Here is a 22,386-nt window from a genome sequence, read left to right as displayed (position 1 = left end):
ATTACGAATCTTGTGTTAGCTTTAAAAAGCAGCGTTGAGAGGTCCCAGCGCTGCTTTTTAATGCCCGCTGGTATTGCAAGTCTGGCAGGTACAGGTGTACCGCTCACTTTTTTCCGCGACTCGGGCATACCGCAAATCCACTTATGTCAATTGTGTATCCTATCTTTTTATTGGGATTACGAGTCTTGGAAAAAGTGAGCAGTACAGCCTCTCCTGTCAAGACTCCTACCACATTTAAAAGTCAGTAGTTAAGAGTTTTATGGGCTAACGCCGTAACATAAAACTCTTAACTAAAATTCTAAAAAGTACACCAACACCCATAAACTACCTATTAACCCCTAAACCGAGCCCCCCCCCACCCCCACATTGCAAACACTTAAATAAAAATTTTAACCCTTAATCTGCCGACCGGACATCGCCGCCACTTCAATAAATATATTAACCCCTAAACCACCTCACTCCCGCCTCGCAAACATTAGTTAAATTTTATTAACCCCTAATCTGCCGTCCCTAACATCGCCGACACCTACCTACATTTATTAACCCCCAACGTCGCCGCAACTATATTAAATTTATTAACCCCAAATCTAACCCTAACCCTAACACCCCCCTAACTTAAATATAATTTAAATAAATCAAAATAAAATTACTACAATTAAATAAATTATTCCTATTTAAAACTAAACACTTACCTATAAAATAAACCCTAAGCTAGCTACAATATAACTAATAGTTACATTGTAGCTATCTTAGGGTTTATTTTTATTTTACAGGCAAGTTTGTATTTATTTTAACTAGGTAGAATAGTTATTAAATAGTTATTAACTAGTTAATAACTACCTAGTTAAAATAAGTACAAATTTACCTGTAAAATAAACCCTAACCTAAGTTACAATTACAACTAACACTACGCTATAATTAAATTAATTACCTAAACTAACTACAATTAATTACAATTAAATTAAATAAACTAAAGTACGAAAAAAAACCCCACTAAATTAAAGAAAATAATAAAATAATTAAATTTTTTTAAACTAATTACACCTAATCTAATCCCCCTAATAAAATAAAAAAGCCCCCCAAAATAAAAAAATCCCTACCCTACACTAAATTACAATAGCCCTTAAAAGGGCCTTTTGCGGGGCATTGCCCCAAAGTAATCAACTCTTTTACCTGTAAAAAAAAACACAATACCCCCCAACATTAAAACCCACCACCCAACCCTACTCTAAAACCCACCCAATCCCCCCTTAATAAAACCTAACACTAACCCCTTGAAGATCACCCTACCTTGAGACGTCTTCATCCAACCGGGCAGAAGTGGTCCTCCAGACGGCCAGAAGTCTTCATCCGATCTGGGCAGAAAAGGACCTCCAGACGGACAGAAGTCTTCATCCAGGCGGCATCTTCTATCTTCATCCAACCGGAGCGGAGTGGGTCCATCTTCAAGCCATCCGACGCGGAACATCCTCTTCCATCCGATGACTAACACTGATCCAATCAGCCAATAGGATTGAGCTCGCATTCTATTGGCTGTTCCAATCAGCCAATAGAATGCGAGCTCAATCCTTTGAGCTCGCATTCTATTGACTGTTCCAATCAGCCAATAGAATGCGAGCTCAATCCTATTGGCTGATTGGATCAGCCAATAGGATTAAACTTCAATCCTATTGGCTGACTGCATCAGCCAATAGGATTTTTTCTACCTTAATTCCGATTGGCTGATAGAATTCTATCAGCCAATCGGAATTGAAGGGACGCCATCTTGGATGACGTCACTTAAAGGTATCGTCATTTAGTGTTAGTCTTCAGATGGAAGAGGATGTTCCGCGTTGGATTGCTTGAAGATGGACCCGCTCTGCTCCGGATGGATGAAGATAGAAGATGCCGCCTGGATGAAGACTTTTGCCCATCTGGAGGTCCTCTTCTGCCCGGATCGGATGAAGACTTATGGCCGTCTGGAGGACCACTTCTGCCCGGTTGGGTGAAGACATCTCAAGGTAGGGTGATCTTCAAGGGGTTAGTGTTAGGTTTTATTAAGGGGGGATTGGGTGGGTTTTAGAGTAGAGTTGGGAGTTTGGGTGGTAGGTTTTAATGTTGGGAGGGGTATTGTATTTTTTTTTACAGGTAAAAGAGCTGATTACTTTGGGGCAATTCCCCGCAAAAGGCCATTTTAAGGGCTATTTGTAATTTAGTATAGGGTAGGGCTTTTATTTTTTTGGGGGGCTTTTTTATTTTATTAGGGGGATTAGATTAGGTGTAATTAGTTTAAAATTCTTGTAATTATTTTATTATTTTCTGTAATTTAGTGGGGGGTTTTTTGTACTTCAGTTTATTTAATTTAATTGTAATTAATTGTAGTTAGTTTAGGTAACTAATTTAATTATAGTGTAGTGTTAGGTGTAATTGTAACTTAGGTTAGGGTTTATTTTACAGGTAAATTTGTACTTATTTTAACTAGGTAGTTATTAAATAGTTAATAACTATTTAATAACTATTCTACCTAGTTAAAATAAATACAAAGTTGCCTGTAAAATAAAAATAAATCCTAAAATGGCTACAATGTAACTATTAGTTATATTGTAGCTATCTTAGGGTTTATTTTATAGGTAAGTATTTAGTTTTAAATAGGAATAATTTAGTTAATGATAAAAAAAAAATGATTTAGATGTATTTAAATTATATTTAAGTTAGGGGGTGTTAGGGTTAGGGTTAGACTTAGATTTAGGGGATAATAACTTTATTATAGTGGCAGTGACGTTGGCGGCGGCAGATTAGGGGTTAATAAGTGTAGTTAGGTGGCGGTGACATTGGGGGCGGCAGTGTAGGGGTTAATAAGTGTAGTTAGGTGGCGGCGACATTGGGGGCGGCAGAGTAGGGGTTAATAAATAAAAAGTAGGTGTTGGTGATGTTGGGGGCAGCAGATTAGGGGTTCATAGGGATAATGTAGGTGGCGGCGGTGTCCGGAGCGGCAGATTAGGGGTTAATAATAAAATGCCGGTGTCGGCGATGTCTGGGGCGTCAGATTAGGGGTTAATAAGTGTAATATTAGGGGTGTTTAGACTCGGGGTTCATGTTAGGGTGTTAGGTGTAGACATAAAAAGTATTTTCCCATAGGAATCAATGGGGCTGCGTTAGAAGCTGAACACTGCTTTTTTGCAGGTGTTAGTTTTTTTTTAGCCGATTCTCCCCCATTGATTCCTATGGGGAAATCGTGCACAAGCACGTTCAGCCAGCTCACCGCTACCGTGAGCAGCGCTGGTATTGAGGTTAGATGTGGAGCTAAATTTTGCTCTCCGCTCACTTTTTTGCGGCTAACGCTGGGTTTATAAAAACCTGTAATACCAGCGTTGTCTGCAGGTGAGCAGTGAGGGAAAACTGCTCGTTAACACCGCACCCCTGTTACCGCAAAACTCGTAATCTAGGTGAAAGTAAGTAGTAACAATATTATATCAAATAAAATTTAGAGTTTCTTTATATCTGAAGTAACTGAGTATTGTTCCAGACTCGAAGAAGACAAGAAACTCTTAAAGTTTGTTTTGTAATGTATACATTGCATTCTTAGTCTAATAACTGACTACTACACTCTTGTTGGTTTGGCATCTCAAACATTGGTCTAACACAGCCACTTCAATCAGAACCTTATATTAAAGTAAAAAGGGACACTTCCCTTTATGAATGTGTGGTAGTACTGAGCAATGGTATAAATCTATACTAAAGGAAGCAATAAGAATAGAGTATATGGTAGAATATCATTTGTGCCATATCAGTAAAAGTACAATTATATAAGTAGCAACATGAATGTGAATGACTCAGCTATATTCTAGCATCCAAGCCAACCCTTAATGCACTACACAGCCAAATAGTAAAAGCAACTCCAGCAGTGAAATTATATTTTTGGAGCATTAATTAGACCACTGTGTTGATAATGTCTATGGAGAAGCAATTTACCGTTTAAACAGGAAGAAAACATTTTTTTGTTACAAAAGCTATTCAATTTAATCTAATTACAAAAGCTAATTTTGTTTGGTTTAAGTGAGCTACTGACCAAGAATTTAAACCACAAATAAAACTAAATAAACTAGCTGCAGTTTCATATGGTTTTAATAAAAAGAAATTAAGAAGAGAGTGTATGAGATTTAGTTATACAATCTTACTATGTACAAATACATAATAACCTCTGGTAGACATTTTTAGTAAGTATATTTAGTAAGCATATAACAGAATAATGTAAAGTTTTATCTCTAATGACTAAAAGACTTAAAGCAAAGTGCCCCATGTACTATTCAGCAAATGGACAAGGTTCCCGACTTGTAAACCTGTCTGCCACCTTCATGGTGATGAGGCAGTGAACAATTTACTTCCGCTGCCCAATCGTACTATTGCGTGAGGACCTCCTTGTGCAATGCTGAATGTGTTCAGGGTGATTTATCTCTGCCAACTCACGGGAGGGGGGGGGCTTAGTTTAAGAAGCTGCCCACAAGGGCTTCAAAGCATCATCTGCTGCTTAGTACATGGAGCCCAAAGTCTTTTTCAACTATTTCTAGCATAATGTTAAAAATTCAAAACAAATGTAGTTGAACAAAAAAAAAAAAGAATGGAAAATGCCATCATATCTAAAATGACACACAGAAAACAAAACACACAAAGCACAAACGACATGGGATAAAAATGGGCATGTGTATTAAATATCTCAGAAGATAATTAATAGATGAAAATAAATGCAAAAAAACTAGATAGATGCATAGATAGAATGATATAGATATGTGAGATTATATATTTTGGTATAGATAAACATCTTACAATTCTCCATAGAAAATTGTTGAACAGAAAAATATTCTATATTGTGTGCTTATATGGAGTTGTACAAAGTTGCATTCTATACCTACAGTGCCCTCAATATTCCCTCTGTTTTACCTTCTTGTTGTTCATATGATTGACCTTAGAGAGTTGCACATTTTGTTATTTGCATATTGAATGAGCATAATTTGTTAATACACAATGTTCAGCAAGAATAAGCTTGATCATATTCTGAGAAACAGTGAACTAACTCTATTCACCATAAATGGCAACATGTGCTAAGTCTATATCATTTCACTAAGCCCTATTTTGCTACTATATTAACTTTGATATCTACAATAAAAATAATGACAGACAAGAAATTCCTTTAATTAAAACATGTCTTGTAAGGAAGGAAGTAAATAGACACTATCCACCAAGTTGATAAAATTCATAGTTTCTTCATTACAACAGATGACTGAGCATTACAATCTATTTTTTCTCCAGTGAAAGTCTGAATATTTATATCAAAGTAAATAAACTGTAAGACAGTAATGATTTTCACTCAAATGGATGTAATGTGTCAGGTAAGAAAATGCAGACATAATGCTTTTAGAGGACAGCATTTGCATTAATATTCATTTGATATGTAAAGCATAAGTATAAATTAAAGAGAAAATATCCATTCAAATAGAAAAAAACAAAGCTAACCATGATTTGAGCATGTCCATTGGGAAATGAACTTGAGGAATCTGCATTTATCGGGTCCTGGCAGTTTCTCAATCGACATCTAAAAGCATCCTGGACCTGCAAAACAACTTAAATAATTAATATTTTGTTGCATTATTAATAGAAGCATATATTTATAAATGTGAATTTCTTTACATTGGTATATATTGCCTACTGTTTGTTAGCCATCGCTATACACAGGAGATAAGGAATGCATTAACAAATGTGTGTAAGTATTAGTCTGTGTAACTTTACCTGTTTGGACCTTACACAAGGCATTTGTTGGGTACTATTTATTACGAGTACATTTTGGCATGATAATGGTGTGTCAATTTAAACCAAATTTAAAGCTATGTACCTAAAATTCAAGAAAATGTATGTTTATTAGAAGAATGTAAAAACACTTTGCAATGTATATTCTAAAGCAAATCTTCTCCTGGGATGGGAAAGAAGAAGCTATTGATATAAACGTAAGCTTCTGCAAGATCTAATTTCTGTGACATGGAAGACTGATTCTGCTGTTGCAACCATTTTTTATTGATCATTCATATTCATTACTACTAGGACCTAGATAGTTTTCCCTCAGGATATTAAACAATAACAAATAGAGGTCAAAATACAGAAGAAATAAGTGAAGATACAAACCTATCACACCATAATTGCTATCAATCAAAGCTACCAATCAATCAACAGAGTGGTATCTAAATTATATTTTTCTGTGAAGGAATTTTACTTGTTTAGACTTCATAGGTTATATACAGTAGATATTCTTAAATTGGCAAATTGAATGTTGCATGCCATTTTCATTTGAATGTAACAGTTTCGCTGGCATTTAATTTTCTTTGGCAACTTTATTAACTGTTGGTGTTGTACATATGGGAAACAGATATTTTTTTTTTTTTTTAAATTAGCTTGCAATTATGCCCACATAGGTTAATGCCATGTTGCCTGCTTGCAACAAAATATATTTTTTTATAAAACTGTTATATCTGCATATGCTATTATTGCAAATTTCTATAGTATTAAAATAGATTTTTTTCTTTTTTTGGGAGCCTTAATAAAATGCAATACATTTATAATATTCAAGTGAGTGCATTTTATAGACTACACAGGTTTCTATCATATATTCTATGGGTCCCAAGAGACATTTTGCTTGTGCTGTGAGTCATACTTATGTGTTCCTGCTAATGGTTACATTCCTCTGATGCACCAGCTGCAAAGAGGATAGCTTTATGTTTTACATTCACCTTTGTATTTTATGTCTGTTTTATAGCACAAGACATACAATATATTTTAACACAACTTAAATATATTCTCTACAATAAACATATTTAGTTAATGAGGTTAAGGAATAATCTATACATTATAGATATACTGTATATGAAAATATAATAAAATGTCATACTTCATTAACAAATAAAAAAAAAACGAAATTAAAAAAAAATGATAAAAAAATGATTACTTGAATGTTTAGAAAACTAAAAACTAGTTTCCTTAGCAGCATTAATGATAGAACAGTATGTATGCTCTGTTCAGTTTTGTCTCTGGTTGGTTTTATTAATCATATGCAATCAAAGATGCACCATTCAAATGCTTAGCAAAAATAAACATATTTTTCATTTTCAATACAACTGTGTGCAGTAAACTGCCTAATAAAATATAACTCCATAGAGTTTATATCAACAAAGACAATAATTTGTAGTTTCTAATTATTATTTTACTTTATATAATACCTGCAATGTTATCATGTTGCACTTGTGTCATATAAAGCATATAAACTAGAGGCTCAAATCCCAGTCAACATACAAATTCATAGTTTTATTTTTAGGTACTTTTAATATTTTTTGCATGGAGATAATATCATGCACATGTTAATATCATAGCTATAAGGCTACAGTTGTAAGAATGAATTATGTTATGCAAATGTAATGTTCTATTCAATGTTTAACTGGATTAAACAAGAGGAATAAAAGGAATAAAACAAAATATTAAACCCAAGAGATCAAATTCAGTTAAAAAAAATTCTAGCCCTAGAACTATTTATTTCCTGCTAAAATAATGTAATAAAGCAATCTTTAGAGCATATGTTCCTTAGACCTAAACTAGCTGTCATAAAGAGTAACCTAGGTCTAAGATCCAAATACGTCAAACACCAGCAATTCAGAAAAGTAATTTCAGCTCCTTTATATTTTATTTTTGATTGAATACTATTCTACTAAAGAACCTAATACTAGTATCTTTCCTTCCTTTCTCTTTCTTTCTTTCTTTCTTTCTTTCTTTCTTTCTTCATTAAACTTAAATATGTAGCGTAAACAGCACACATTTTAGTTTTTCTATTCTATGCCCATTTTTTTGCAAAACTGGAAAAATAAAAATGGTAAGAACAGGCTAATTAATTTGGTAATTATTTACAGAAATAGGGGAATTTATATTTTAATTTAAGGGGATTGAAAAACCCATATATCCTTTAATAATATAAATGTATTGTCCACTTTAATATACATAAAATGAATATATATAAATAATATAAATATTAATGTCTATTTTTATATATCCCATTGATATTATATATGTATGGAATTCATTACTGGGATTTAGAGGATACGTTATAATGCAAAACCTGCTGAATACAAATCCTTAAAATATATAGGCTTGATAAAAATGTAAAGTACTTTATACCATCTTTATCATTTTAACTCTTTTGCAATATAATACAAATCCAACTGTTTCTCTTGATTGATAATATGTAAATGAAAAAGCTTTAAAAAAATTGTAATAAAAATAGTTTTAAGTTAAAGACATAAAATAATATTAACCAGTGATTACTGACAAATGTACATCCCTTGCTTGTGCCTTTTTTAAAGAGATTTCTGCAATCAAAATAGCCTGTTAAATGAATTTGGTTCTAGAATATTTTTTTAGCTGCAGGTAGTAAACATTTATTTTATCTATGGCATGGCATGTGTATTCTATTTCTTACAAACATTCTAAAATTACATTCTTTTAAAAATACAATAAACATTATTTGTAAGAAAATCGAATAATAACAATAAGTTGAATAATATTTACGTACCCCAATACTGCTGTACCCAACCACAAAATGAATTTGTTTAATATTATATTTTTTAAAATAAAAAAAGCTCTGAAAATGATCAACACGTTTTCCTAACTACAGTTGCAATTTTTTCATATTTGATAGAGCGGTAGGGGCTGACACTGTTGCTGAAAGTATGTGGGAACTTTCTTACAAATAACATCTACTGTTCTATTAAGTATGTTGTTATTATTATTATTACTAATATATTAAAACAAATAGAATGATGGGTTGGAAGCTACATTCTCTTTCCTCTATGTTATTTATTTCATACAAAAGTATAGTCTTAAGCCATCTGATCATAGTGCTTGGGGATTTATTTAGCAAATTCTAGGCTCCGAACCAAAGTTCAATACCAATTGTAAATTTTGTTTTTTCCTTGTTGGTTATTCACTCCTCTTTGATAATACATCTCTGATCTTCACTATTACTACAAATTGTATACAATTCTCATGTTTATTTATTTTCAAGACAAACTCTTCTGAAATTGATCCTGCATCTCCATGCTTTGGTTTTACTATATTCCCATGATCTCATCCTAGTTCTTTAAAGGGACATTAAACACTTTGAGATGGTAATATAAAATGATAAATTGTATATAATAAAACAACTCTTTAATATACTTTCATTATTTATTTTGTCCTCTTTGCCTGTAATTCCATTCTGAAATTGTGAGCTTTTCAGTTCCTGTTAGAAATGGAAGTGCAGAACACTGTTAAATCCAGCACAACCATTGGCTGCACACTCTAGTGACCTATTTATAACTGACCCTAATTGGCCACAGCAGAGAAGGTAACACAAGTTACAACATGGCAGCTCCCAGTGTTTTATAGACACTAAAACTTTACACTTGTTTTGTCACTTTTTAAACAACTAATGAAACTTTAAAAAATACATCTACATGTTAGTCATGGACTAATATTTTCTTTGAATGCATCATTCTATCTAGCATGTATTTAGTGTTTAATGTCCCTTTAAGCTTCAGTTTATGGTGAATATGTTCACTGTTTCTTGATCTGTCAGTCATTATATAATTTACGTAATGAATATGTATAGCAATTTGCCAAAATAAAATTAGTATATTCAAAGTCTCTCAATATTTTTCTCATGTCTTCTTTTACTTAAAACATGCTATCATTTTCCTTCAAAAATCCTGCCATTTATTCTATACCCCTAACAACTCTTCAAGTGTCACACTACCTCTTTCCTTATTCTACATAAAATTACACCAGATAGTTTGTATCCATCTAAATTATTTTCTGCCTATATGCTCTTACTACACCCACTGAACGCTGATTGTAATAAACAGAATTCCACTGTAAAAACACAACAGCTGCATCCATACATATTGCTCTGGATTTCTCAGCACCCTTCAGCAAATGTTTCAACCAGTGTCTCCGGTAATCCATCAGCTCATCAACATCCATGTTACATCCCAGTCTTTATTTAAAGGACCAGTCAACAGAGCAGATTTGCATAATCAACAAATGCAAGATAACAAGACAATGCAATAGCACTTAGTCTGAACTTCAAATAAGTAGTAGATTTTTCGGACAATTTTAAAAGTTATGTCTATTTCCACTCGCCCTGTACCATGTGACAGCAATCAGCCAATCACAAATGCATACACATACTATGTGACAGCCATCAGCCAATCACAAATGCATACACATTTATTCTATGAATTCTTGCACATGCTCAGTAGGAGCTGGTGACTCAAAAAGTTTAAATATAAAAAGACTGTACATTTTGTTAATGGAAGTAAATTGGAAAGTTGATAACAATTGCATGCTCTATCTGAATAATGAAAGTTTAATTTGGACTTGAGTGTCCCTTTAAATAATAAATCTATAACTGCTCTGATGTCTCTTTTCTTTGTCTGTAAGAACTTTCAGACCACAATGGGACATAAATAATCTTGGCACTCTTATATGCTGTCTTTGACTGCTAACGTTTTGTCTCTGCTCTAGAGCAAGTAGCCCTCTACAGTGCGTTAGTAGTAGTAAGATTGCTGCTACTGTAAATGCTTCCATTCTCTAAACATGTACAGTTATGTAATTTATGTTTCTTAGCCCACTTATAAACATGTTGTTATCTATGAAAATGTAAATAAAAGTGGTTCTGAGTACAATTTCAAATAGATATGTTCTGATTACACAATTTAATTTAGACTTGTAGATGTGACTTCTCTTATCTAGGGTGACTCAACTTCAAGACTATTTTGTTCTATGGTGTTTGCAGCAAAGAATGTGGTGAATAAACTTTTGCTGTATGGGCAGATTGTGAGTTACAGACATCACAGCATGATAATTCAGAGAATCTGATTGGATTAGGCTTTGTACTGGTTTAAAATCTGTAAAATCAATCTGTCGTGAATACACATTGTAATTTAATACAGCACCATAAGAAAAACATAGGTCCATAGCATGACTATGCGTGTATTACATGCGTATCTTAACGTGTGAATACATGTGGATTGCTTTGATATATCTAGGCCTTAGATAGGCTGCTTTAAACTACATGTTTGTGTATCTAAACATTCAAAACATACATTTCCTGTTATTTAGTATCTGTAGATGATTTGAACAAAGTAAATACTAATGGATTAAATTATCAAACTGCTCACTTATTTACAAATCTAGTTACAAAAATAAAAAGTAAAGAAAGCACAACAGTATGACTAACTTTATCAAACATTAATGACTTTTGCTGCTGTCTTTTGTAACCAGAACTTTAATGAGAGAAACACTTTTTAGAATGTAACATAAATATAATGTGGGCCTGTCTTCTTCCATATTTATCCTACTGATATTTGTTTCCATGTTAAATTCTAAAGAATATGGTTTTAAAATATTGTTAAATTCTAACTTTCAACAAGTGAATAAGTAGAAAAACAATTATTCTTACCCAATTTATATCATATTAAAAAAATGCATTATTGAAGCTTTTCACTTGGGAAAAAACACTTTGCTTTTAAGTGGATAGATGTTTATCTGTTTAAGTATGCTATTTTGACTGGTATAAGACAAACACAATCTAGAAAGTACAAGACTATTGCCTGCTTTTTTAACTGTGGTTTAAAATTTCAAGGATAGTATAAATCATGCATTTTTTCTTACCTCTTTCCGTAGAATACAGTGGACCATTACAATGACAAACCCTTGCAATGAATCAAATACTGCAAACAGTATTTGAAACAGTATTGATCTTTTGTCTGTCATTGCTAGTACAGCAGACATCCATGTCAATGCCAAAAGAGGTAAGACAACACAGGAACTCCAAAGGGATGCCCTAGTCAGAGAAAAAAATGTATTTGTTTGCTGAAGTAAATTACACATTGCAGGAAAATTTGTTTACATAAAAAATAAACAAATAGAAAACAAACAAAATTAGCCAATCCCCTTTGTAGTGAAGTGACCAATAGCATATATGTTCATGGTCGCTTTGAAACTAAAGGGGCTATACTGACAGATATTTATTTACTGAAAATAGTGTTTAAATGCTAAATCCCTTTTTTTGTAATAAAATCTAAAATTTTTGATAATGTTTAAACAAACATTAAATAATATTTTATCAGTAGTTAAACACAAATTCTGTCAGACTATTTTCAGACATGCAAAGTAAAAGATTTGTAACAAGAAGATGTAAATGATTTAGACTAACATGGCATTACTGGCGGTGGTGGCTGACAAAGCTGTTGTTGAAACTACTCCACACTTGGCACATTTGAGCGTCAAACCGCTATGAGGCTCACTCATCTGACTGCAAACAAACAGAACACCCACAAAAAGAACAAAAATATTCAATTGTCACCATAAATTTTGCTGTATTTTTTTAAACAAGTTCTCATGCATACTTTAAGTGATGAATGTACTGATTTGCTTAAATATGTAAACAATTTACATAAATTATATATATATATATATATTTAAATTATTATTAAAAGAAGGGGAATGATAACCATGCAGGATTAGAACTGTGTTCTACTGTTTAGAAAGTGAGAATCTCACATTTTGCAAAGGTAAAGCAGTTGGATATACATTGAGCTAAACATAAGCAGGTGCTAATAAAGACGTGACCGAAAACCTATATTCAAGGCCAATAATAATTCAATAATTGTTTTCAAAGTAATAAATATAAATATAATATAAGCCAACTCTAAATATTAAGGAAAATTGCAAATTGATATTTTCAAATACTATAAACTGGAATAATAATCTGTTTGTTGTTCTCATCTCAAGATCAGATACAAACAATACTGATTTTGCCTCTTTTAAAATGGCCTGAATAAAGGTTTTAAAAGTAATGACATGTGATGACCTATTATTTCTTAATTAGAGAAGTGATTTTTTTTTTGTGTGCAAATTACAGTGCAGAAGCATCATTCCACATTAAATATAAAACAATAGACATAAAAGAACTGTGCCCTAGACCTTCTAAAATGAAATAATAATCAAAGAATAAAAATATGTAATAAGGTAGGAAAACATATTTAATTTTGAGCTTTTTAAAAATGCAATTCTAAGTTTTATATATTACATGACATCATTGACATGATAGAAGATTTAAATAAATAGGGTCTCCTAAAAATAACTTCTCTCTCTGAAATGACAGTTTTATTATTCATACTATGCTATCTGAAAATCTTTCCTTTTTTTTAGCAAAACTGTACAGAAAAGATGGGACTCCACATGAGATATAACCTTTGCCATTTCACGCAGTTAGAAACACATTCCATAACTATGTCATACACAAACTCTTTGACTAAACTGGTGCCTTCAATGAATATTCATATTGTGCGTGTCTCATTATAATTGAGAAAGCAAAACAGGAAAGAAAACCATTCTATTAACAGTTGCAACCAATTAGCGCACAGTTAACTCTACACTGAATCCCTAAAATACACTTCACACTGTACTTCAATATATAGGAAAGTGAAACATTTTTTAATTAAAGGGACACTAGAGTGAAAATTAAACTTTCATGATTCAGATAGAGCATAATAAGGTTTTAAAGTATTAGAGTAAATTGAAGTAAATTTTAAAATATGTCAGAAAAAAATCTACTGCTAATTTAAAATCCATAGTAAGTGCTATTACATTGTTTTTTTATTATGCACTTGTTGATGATGCAATTCTACTTTATTTAATGGTCCTTTAAGATTAACTTGACACTTGATATCTCTGAAGACTAACCTCAACATTATATTAGTGTCTAGAGATACTGGATAAGAAAATAAAAATATATTTATTTATATACTTCTCTACTTGTATCTGTAAATTTGGTTAGATATATACCTCTTGATAGAATAGTACTAATAATGTTTGTATTTATTTACTTCTTTCGTAAGAAGTAATGGTAAAGTAAATAACTAATGCACTAATTAGTATTTATGGGTGGTTAAACTGATTAATTATCTGTAAATTATGCACTGTACAATCTAAAAACAGTTAAAGAATAAGGGCTAGATTACGAGCGCTATTTATTACTCCAGCTCTCGCGCTAACTCCGCTAGAAGTAAGCTTTTTGCATGTTTAGTTGCGAGTATATTACAAGTTGAAAGTAAAAGGTTTTCTTTTGTGCACTAACCCGACACGGACAAAAGTCCAAGTTAGAGTATCGCGACCACATTAAGGTATTCCCACATAAACTTTATTAGGGCTTAAAAAAGTGGAAAAAAATAGCACCCAACAACCTAGCTCCCAACAAGTTTAACCAAAGTGCACTAACCTGACATTATGAATATTTCACAATTCAATGCTCTTCACATAGAAGACAATGTTCTATTTATTCATAAATACACGCACACACACACATATATATATATATATATATATATATATATATAAATGTTTTGGGTACTATATTTGTATATATATATATATATATATCTGTGTTTAAGCCCCTTGCATGCATTGTTGAGACCTCATTTCTTGGAGTCCTTATAACTTTTTTATGCTATATTTTTTTCAATAATTTTAATTAGATTGTGCAATACTTCAGTCGTGTGCAAACACCCACTATAAACCCCTGATAGCGTGCCACTAATAATCTAGCCCTACAATTGCTTTATAATTTAGATCAATGTGTTTAAACTCTCCACCATAGGTTAATTTAAACCATCTTTAAAGGTAGTGTATTATAGAACCTTTATACAACCATCTTGATTCAATAATACAACACCTTCATCTTCAACTGTATGGTGGGGTAAGAGCTCTGGTTGGTGAAAAATAATATAGCAATGTGAAAAATCAATTATTTTTTTAAAACATTTTTTATTCAAAAAATAAAAAAATAATATATCATACACATAACACCACATTGTTTAAAAAAAGGATAAACTTTTTTCATGCAAACAATATTTTTATTTATCTTGATTGTGAAAACTAACAGAAAGTTAATGTTTGTCCTGGGACAAATTGCTCAGTGGATAAGGTAAATTCCCACAAACTCTATGCCATATGCCTTCAATCATAAAACCTATATATATATTTTTATTTAAACACCTGTTTAAATAGATTAGCTAATACATTAAAAAAAAGCATACTTAAAGGCAACAAATATAATTTACAGTCTTTTACTAAATTATTAATAAGTGACTGAATAAAAACAGAATTTATGCTTACCTGATAAATTACTTTCTCTTGTGATGTATCGAGTCCACTGATTCATCCTTTACTTGTGGGATATTCTCCTTCCCAACAGGAAGTGGCAAAGAGAGCACACAGCAGAGCTGTCCATATAGCTCCCCCTCTAGCTCCACCCGCCAGTCATTCGACCGAAGGTTAGGAAGAAAAAGGAGAAACCATAGGGTGCAGTGGTGACTGTAGTTTAAACAAAAAAAACTACCTGACTTAATAGCCAGGGCGGGTCGTGGACTCGATACATCACAAGAGAAAGTAATTTATCAGGTAAGCATAAATTCTGTTTTTCTCTTGTAAGATGTATCAAGTCCACGGATTCATCCTTTACTTGTGGGATACCAATACCAAAGCTTTAGGACACGGATGAAGGGAGGGAACAAGACAGGTACCTTAAACGGAAGGCACCACTGCTTGTAAAACCTTTCTCCCAAAAATAGCCTCCGAAGAAGCAAAAGTATCGAATTTGTAAAATTTGGAAAAAGTATGCAGCGAAGATCAAGTCGCTGCCTTACAAATCTGCTCAACAGAAGCCTCATGTTTGAAAGCCCATGTGGAAGCCACTGCTCTGGTAGAATGAGCAGTAATTGTTTCGGGAGGCTGCTGGCCAGCAGTCTCATAGGTCAAACGGATAATGCTTTTCAGCCAAAAGGAAAGAGATGTAGCAGTCGCCTTCTGACCTCTCCTCTTACCAGAATAGATAACAAACAATGAAGGTGTTTGTCTGAAATCCTTAGTTGCATGTAAATAGAACTTTAAGGCACGAACCACATCAAGATTGTGTAACAGACGTTCCTTCTTCGAAGAAGGATTAGGACACACAGAAGGAACAACAATTTCCTGGTTAATATTCTTATTAGACACAACCTTAGGAAGAAAACCGGGTTTGGTACGCAAAACTACCTTATCTGCATGGAAAACCAGGTAAGGTGCATCACACTGTAAGGCAGCTAACTCTGAAACAAAACTTTCCAAGATAAAAGCTTAATATCTATGGAATGTAAAGGTTCAAACGGAACCCCTTGCAGAACTGAAAGAACTAAATTCAGACTCCATGGCGGAGCCATAGGTCTATAAACAGGCTTGATTCTGACTAAAGCCTGACTAAACGCTTGAACATCTGGTAACTCTGCCAGACGTTTGTGTAAAAGAATAGGCAAAGCAGATATCTGTCCTTTTAAGGAACTAGCTGATAATACTTTTTCCAATCCTTCTTGGAGAAAGGACATTATCTGGGGAATCCTAATCTTACTCCATGAGTAACCCTTGGATTCACACCAAAAAAGATATTTTCGCCAAATCTTATGGTAGATTTTCCTGGTGACAGGCTTTCTGGCCTGAATCAGGGTATCAATAACCGATTCAGAGAAACCACGCTTTGATAGAATTAGGCGTTCAATCTCCAAGCAGTCAGATGCAAAGAAATTAGATTTGGATGCTTGAAAGGACCTTGTATTAGAAGGTCCTGCCTCATTGGTAGTGTCCATGGTGGGACAGATGACATGTCCACTAGGTCTGCATACCAGGTCCTGTGTGGCCACGCAGGCGCTAGTAGAATCACTGAAGCCCTCTCCTGCTTGATTCTGGCAACCAGACGAGGGAGGAAAGGAAACAGTGGAAAACATAGGCCAGATTGAAGGACCAAGGCGCTGCTAGAGCATCTATCAGCACCGCCTGGGGATCCCGGGACCTGGACCCTGTAAAAAGGAAGTTTGGTGTTCTGACGGGACGCCATCAGATCCAATTCTGGAGTGCCCCATAGCTGAGTCAGCTGGGCAAATACCTCCGGGTGGAGTTTCCACTCCCCCGGGTGAAAAGTCTGATGACTTAGAAAATCCGCGTCCCAGTTGTCTACTCCTGGGATGTGAATTGCTGAGAGATGGCAAGATTGATCCTCTGCCCACCTGATTATTTTGGTTACTTCCATCATCGCTAGGGAACTCCTTGTTCCCCCTTGATGATTGACGTAAGCTATAGTTGTGATGTTGTCCGACTGAAATCTGATGAATTTGGCCGCAGCTAGCTGAGGCCATGCCTGAAGCGCGTTGAATATCGCCCTCAGTTCCAGAATGTTTATCGGGAGAAGAGCTTCTTCCCGAGACCATAAGCCCTGAGCTTTCAGGGAGTCCCAGACTGCACCCCAGCTCAACAGACTGGCGTCGGTCGTTACGATGATCCACTCTGGTCTGCGGAAACACATTCCCTGAGACAGGTGATCCTGAGATAACCACCAGAGAAGAGAATCTCTGGTCCCCTGGTCCAGCTGTATTTGAGGAGACAAATCTGCATAATCCCCATTCCACTGTTTGAGCATGCATAGTTGCAGTGGTCTGAGGTGTATCCGTGCAAAAGGGACTATGTCCATTGCCGCTACCATTAGTCCGATTGTCTCCATGCACTGAGCTACAGATGGCCGAGGAATGGAATGAAGGGCTCGGCAAGTGGTTAAGAGTTCCTAGGAAGGAAACTCTTGTGAGGGGGGAGAGAGAGAACTATTTTTGATGTTCACCTTCCACCCGTGAGACCTCAGAAAGGTCAATACAATTTCCGTATGAGACTTGGCTCTTTGGAAAGTCGACGCCTGAATTAAGATGTCGTCTAGATAAGGCGCCATTGCTATGCCCCGCGGTCTTAGAACCGCCAGGAGGGACCCTAGCACCTTTGTGAAAATTCTGGGAGCAGTGGCCAACCCGAAAGGAAGAGCCACAAACTGGTAATGCTTGCCCAGAAAGGAGAACCTGAGAAACTGGTGATGATCTTTGTGGATAGGAATGTGCAGATAGGCATCCTTTAGATCCACAGTGGTCATATATTGACCCTCCTGGATCATTGGTAAGATTGTCCGAATGGTCTCCATCTTGAATGATGGGACTCTGAGGAATTTGTTTAGAATTTTGAGATCCAGGATTGGTCTGAAAGTTCCTTCTTTCTTGGGAACCACAAACAGGTTTGAGCAAAAACCCAGCCCTTGTTCCGCAATTGGAACTGGGTGGATCACTCCCATTGTATGTAGGTCTTCTACACAGCGTAAGAACGCCTCTTTCTTTGTCTGGTCTGTAGACAGACGAGAAATGTGGAACCTTCCCCTTGGAGGGGAGTCCTTGAATTCTAGAAGATATCCTTGGGATACAATCTCTAAGGCCCAGGGATCGTGTACGTCTCTTGCCCAGGCCTGAGCGAAGAGAGAGAGTCTGCCCCCTACTAGATCCGGTCCCGGATCTGGGGCTACCCCATCATGCTGTCTTGGAGGAAGCTGCAGGCTTCTTGGCCAGTTTACCCTTGTTCCAGCCCTGGTAAGGTTTCCAGGCTGACCTGGGTTGTGAAGCGTTACCCTCTTGCTTTGCAGCAGGGGAGGATGAAGCGGGACCGCTCCTGAAATTCCGAAAGGAACGAAAATTATTTTGTTTGTTCTTTTTGAAGGACTTGTCCTGAGGGAGGGCATGTCCTTTTCCCCTAGTGATTTCTGAAATAATCTCTTTCAATTCAGGCCCGAAGAGGGTCTTTCCTTTGAAAGGGATGTTCAAAAGTTTGGATTTTGATGACACATCGGCTGACCAGGACTTTATCCATAGCGCCCTGCGCACTAAAATGGCGAAACCTGAATTCTTTGCCGCTAACTTAGCTAGTTGGAAAGTGGCATCTGTGATAAAAGAATTAGCTAGCTTAAGAGCTTTAATTCTGTTCATATTTTCCTCATATGTGGTCTCCATCTGGAGCGCATCTTCCAGTGCCTCGAACCAGAAAGCAGCTGCAGTAGTTACAGGAACAATGCATGCAATTGGTTGGAGAAGAAAACCTTGTTGAACAAAAATTTTCTTAAGTAAACCCTCTTAATTTTTTATCCATAGGGTCTTTAAAAGCACAACTGTCTTCAATTATTATGGTTGTGCGTTTAGCGAGAGAAGAATTAGCCCCCTCCACCTTAGGGACCGTCTGCCACGAGTCCCGCATGGGGTCAGATATGGGGAACATTTTCTTAAAAACAGGAGGGGGAACAAAGGGAATACCTGGTCTGTCCCACTCCCTAGTAACGATGTCCGCAATCCTCTTAGGGACCGGGAACACATCAGTGTAAACAGGAACTTCTAGGTACTTGTCCATTTTACACAATTTCTCTGTAACCACCATAGGGTCACAGTCATCCAGAGTAACTAATACCTCCCTGAGCAATAAGCGGAGGTGTTCTAGTTTAAATTTAAAAGCCAACGTATCTTAATCTGTCTGAGGAGAAACCTTTCCTGAATCGGAAATTTCTCCCTCAGACAGCACATCCCTCACCCCCACTTCAGAACGTTGTGAGGGTGTATCGGATACGGCTACTAAAGCGTCAGAATGCTCAGTATCTGTTTTTAAAACAGAGCTATCACGCTTTGAAGGTAACACGGGCAGTTTAGATAAGAACACTGAGAGGGTATTATTCATAACTGCCGCCAAGTCTTGCAAGGTAAAAGAGTTAGACGCACTAGAGGTGCTAGGCGTCGCTTGGGCGGGCGTAACTGGTTGTGACACTTGGGGAGAGGTTGAAGGTCTAACCTCGTTACCTTCTGTCTGAGAATCCTCTTGGGCCACATTTTTAAGTGCAACAATATGTTCTTTAAAGTGTATAGACATATCAGTACAAGTGGGACACATTCTGAGAGGGGGTTCCACCATGGCTTCTAAACACATTGAACAAGGATTTTCCTTGGTGTCAGACATGTTTAACAGACTAGCAGTAAAACAAACAGGCTTGGAAATCACTTTAATCAAGTAAAAACACACTTTGAAAAAAACGTTACTGTGCCTTTAAGAGATAAAAAAAGGCACATAATTTTGCAAAACAGTGAAAAAATGCAGCAAACTTTTCGAAATTTTTACAGTATGTACCTAAAGCATTAGTAAGATTGCACTACTAGCAATATAAACGATTAACCCCTTAATGCCAAAACCGGATCGACAGTAAGGTGTTCAGCACCTTGCCACAGCTCTGCTGTGGCCCTACCTGCCTTAGGAACCAGATTTGTGGGGAAAAAGCTTCTTATAGGCCCTCAAACTGCAGCAGGACCCTCCATATGAAACAGCCTGAACTTCTAGTCAAATATAACTACGCATCTGAGGCACGAAATTAGGCCCCTCCTTCCTCACTACGGTGCTTGTGAGGCCTAAAGAAACACTCCCAAGTGTTTTAATAATAGCCATGTGGGTAACAACCCCTGAAAGAAACCCAAAGGAACCTTCAAAGTGTCTCAAAAAAATGATATTTTCAATAAAAACCGTTTGTCATGAAAGTAGTGTCAACCAGCATAAACTAGCCCTGTTATGTAAGCTTGAAATTCCATACATAGTCTCTGAATACAGCTTACCCTTCCCTCATGGGGATATTATCAGTCTTTTCTAGCATTATCACAGTCTTGTCTAGAAAAAAATGACTGAACATACCTTATTGCAGCCTAACCTGCAAACCGTTCCCCCCAACTGAAGTTTTCTTGCACTCCTCAGTCCTTTGTGGGAACAGCAGTGGATTTTAGTTACAACATGCTAAAATAATCTTCCTCCCTGCAGAAATCTTTATCTCTTTTCTGCTAGAGAGTAAATAGTACACACCGGTACCATTTTAAAATAACAAACTCTTGCTTGTAGAAAATAAAAACTACATCTCAACACCACATTCACTTTACTCTTCCGATTGCTTAGAGCCGGCAAAGAGAATGACTGGGGGGTGGAGCTAGAGGGGGAGCTATATGGACAGCTCTGCTGTGTGCTCTCTTTGCCACTTCCTGTTGGGAAGGAGAATATCACGCAAGTAAAGGATGAATCCATGGACTCGATACATCTTACAAGAGAAATCTACCCATATCTCATCTAATCTAAATTAATATAGCGCCAAATGTATGTGTTGATTTATGATTAGGTGTTTGCTTATAAAATTATGATTTATTTGTCTTATATGGGTATGTTAACATGATAATTTTCATCAGTGAAATCTGAACGAAGGAACTCACAAAAATACAAAACAAAATGAGTAATTTAGGAAATTATCAGGAATTATATTACAATTCTGCCAAGAAACATATGTATCTGTCTTTTACATATTAATTATTTTAAATGAAAAAATGTAAAACAAAAATATGTATAGTATAACAGATACTGCATAAAAAGAATCCATTTACATTTGATATACTGAATAACTTTTGTTAAGCATTCTATATTAATACTAAAGATGATGAGATTTCTATGTATTATACATTGTCAAAAAATGCCAGAGTACACATATTAAATTCAAAATTCAAGCAGACCAGCATCACTCTGAGTTGAAGAGGCCAGATGAAATAGGAATGCAGTATCTATAGCAACAGACTTAAAATTCACTGAGCAAAAGATAAATATAATTATACTGCAGACACAGCCTCTAACCAGGAAATATAGATGATGTTCTCTCATAGGAAGATGATGACACAAAGCAAATACCACAATAGTTTGGAATGTTTATATAAGATAGCAAAATGATGGGGCTGTATTTAAAAGAACATGTAAAACAAAATGTGTGCGTCATGTATATGAAAGAACACAAATTAATTTTATAAATAGGTTTTGTACGAGGAAAGGTTTATTAAGAAATGTTCACATTTCAATGAAAGCCAGTGGGAAATAGGTTTTAAATAATCCAGTTTTCTTGCTGTTTGGCTAATAAGGAAGCCACCAAAATTATACAAATTATTTAGCATTATATATTGTGTTTGATAGATTTAAAGGGATATAAAACTCCAAATTTCTTTTTGTAATTTAGACAGAGCATACAATTTTAAAAGGTTTCCAATTTATTTATATTATCAAATTTGCTTTCTTGCCATGGTATTATTTGTTGGAGAGATACCTAGGTAGGAATCTGGAGCATAAATACTCCTGAGCTTACGTACCTGCTTTTCAACAAAAGATACCAAGAGAATGAAGACAATTTGTTAATAGAATTAAATTTGAAAGTTGCATGCTCTATCTGAATCATAAAAAAAAATTGGTTTAATATCCTACCTCCATCATATATTGCTACGGAATCTGTTAGCGCTCTACAAATAACCGATAATAATAATAATTGTTAAAAAAAAAAAAACAATTTAAAGGACCATTATCATGATAAAATGAAATGCTCTAATTTGTTAGAGAAAG

At 35.1% G+C, this 22,386-nt stretch overlaps 1 protein-coding gene across 1 annotated transcript in view; it reads right to left on the bottom strand.

The window, feature by feature from the left end:
- ADGRB3 (adhesion G protein-coupled receptor B3) overlaps positions 1-22,386 on the bottom strand; it is a 1,326,607-nt gene that overhangs the window by 91,741 nt on the left and 1,212,480 nt on the right. The window contains exons 24-26 of the mRNA XM_053710414.1: positions 12,266-12,364; positions 11,722-11,893; positions 5,491-5,586 (exon numbers count right to left, since the gene is read on the bottom strand). Of these exons, the coding sequence (XP_053566389.1) occupies positions 5,491-5,586; positions 11,722-11,893; positions 12,266-12,364 (367 nt within the window). The remainder of the gene's footprint in view (positions 1-5,490; positions 5,587-11,721; positions 11,894-12,265; positions 12,365-22,386) is intronic.

The sequence above is a fragment of the Bombina bombina genome, chromosome 4 (genome assembly GCF_027579735.1).
Source record: "Bombina bombina isolate aBomBom1 chromosome 4, aBomBom1.pri, whole genome shotgun sequence".
Lineage (NCBI taxonomy): Eukaryota > Metazoa > Chordata > Amphibia > Anura > Bombinatoridae > Bombina > Bombina bombina.
The sequence above is the reverse complement of the archived record's forward strand: the minus strand, read 5'-3'. Positions and strand labels throughout refer to the sequence as shown.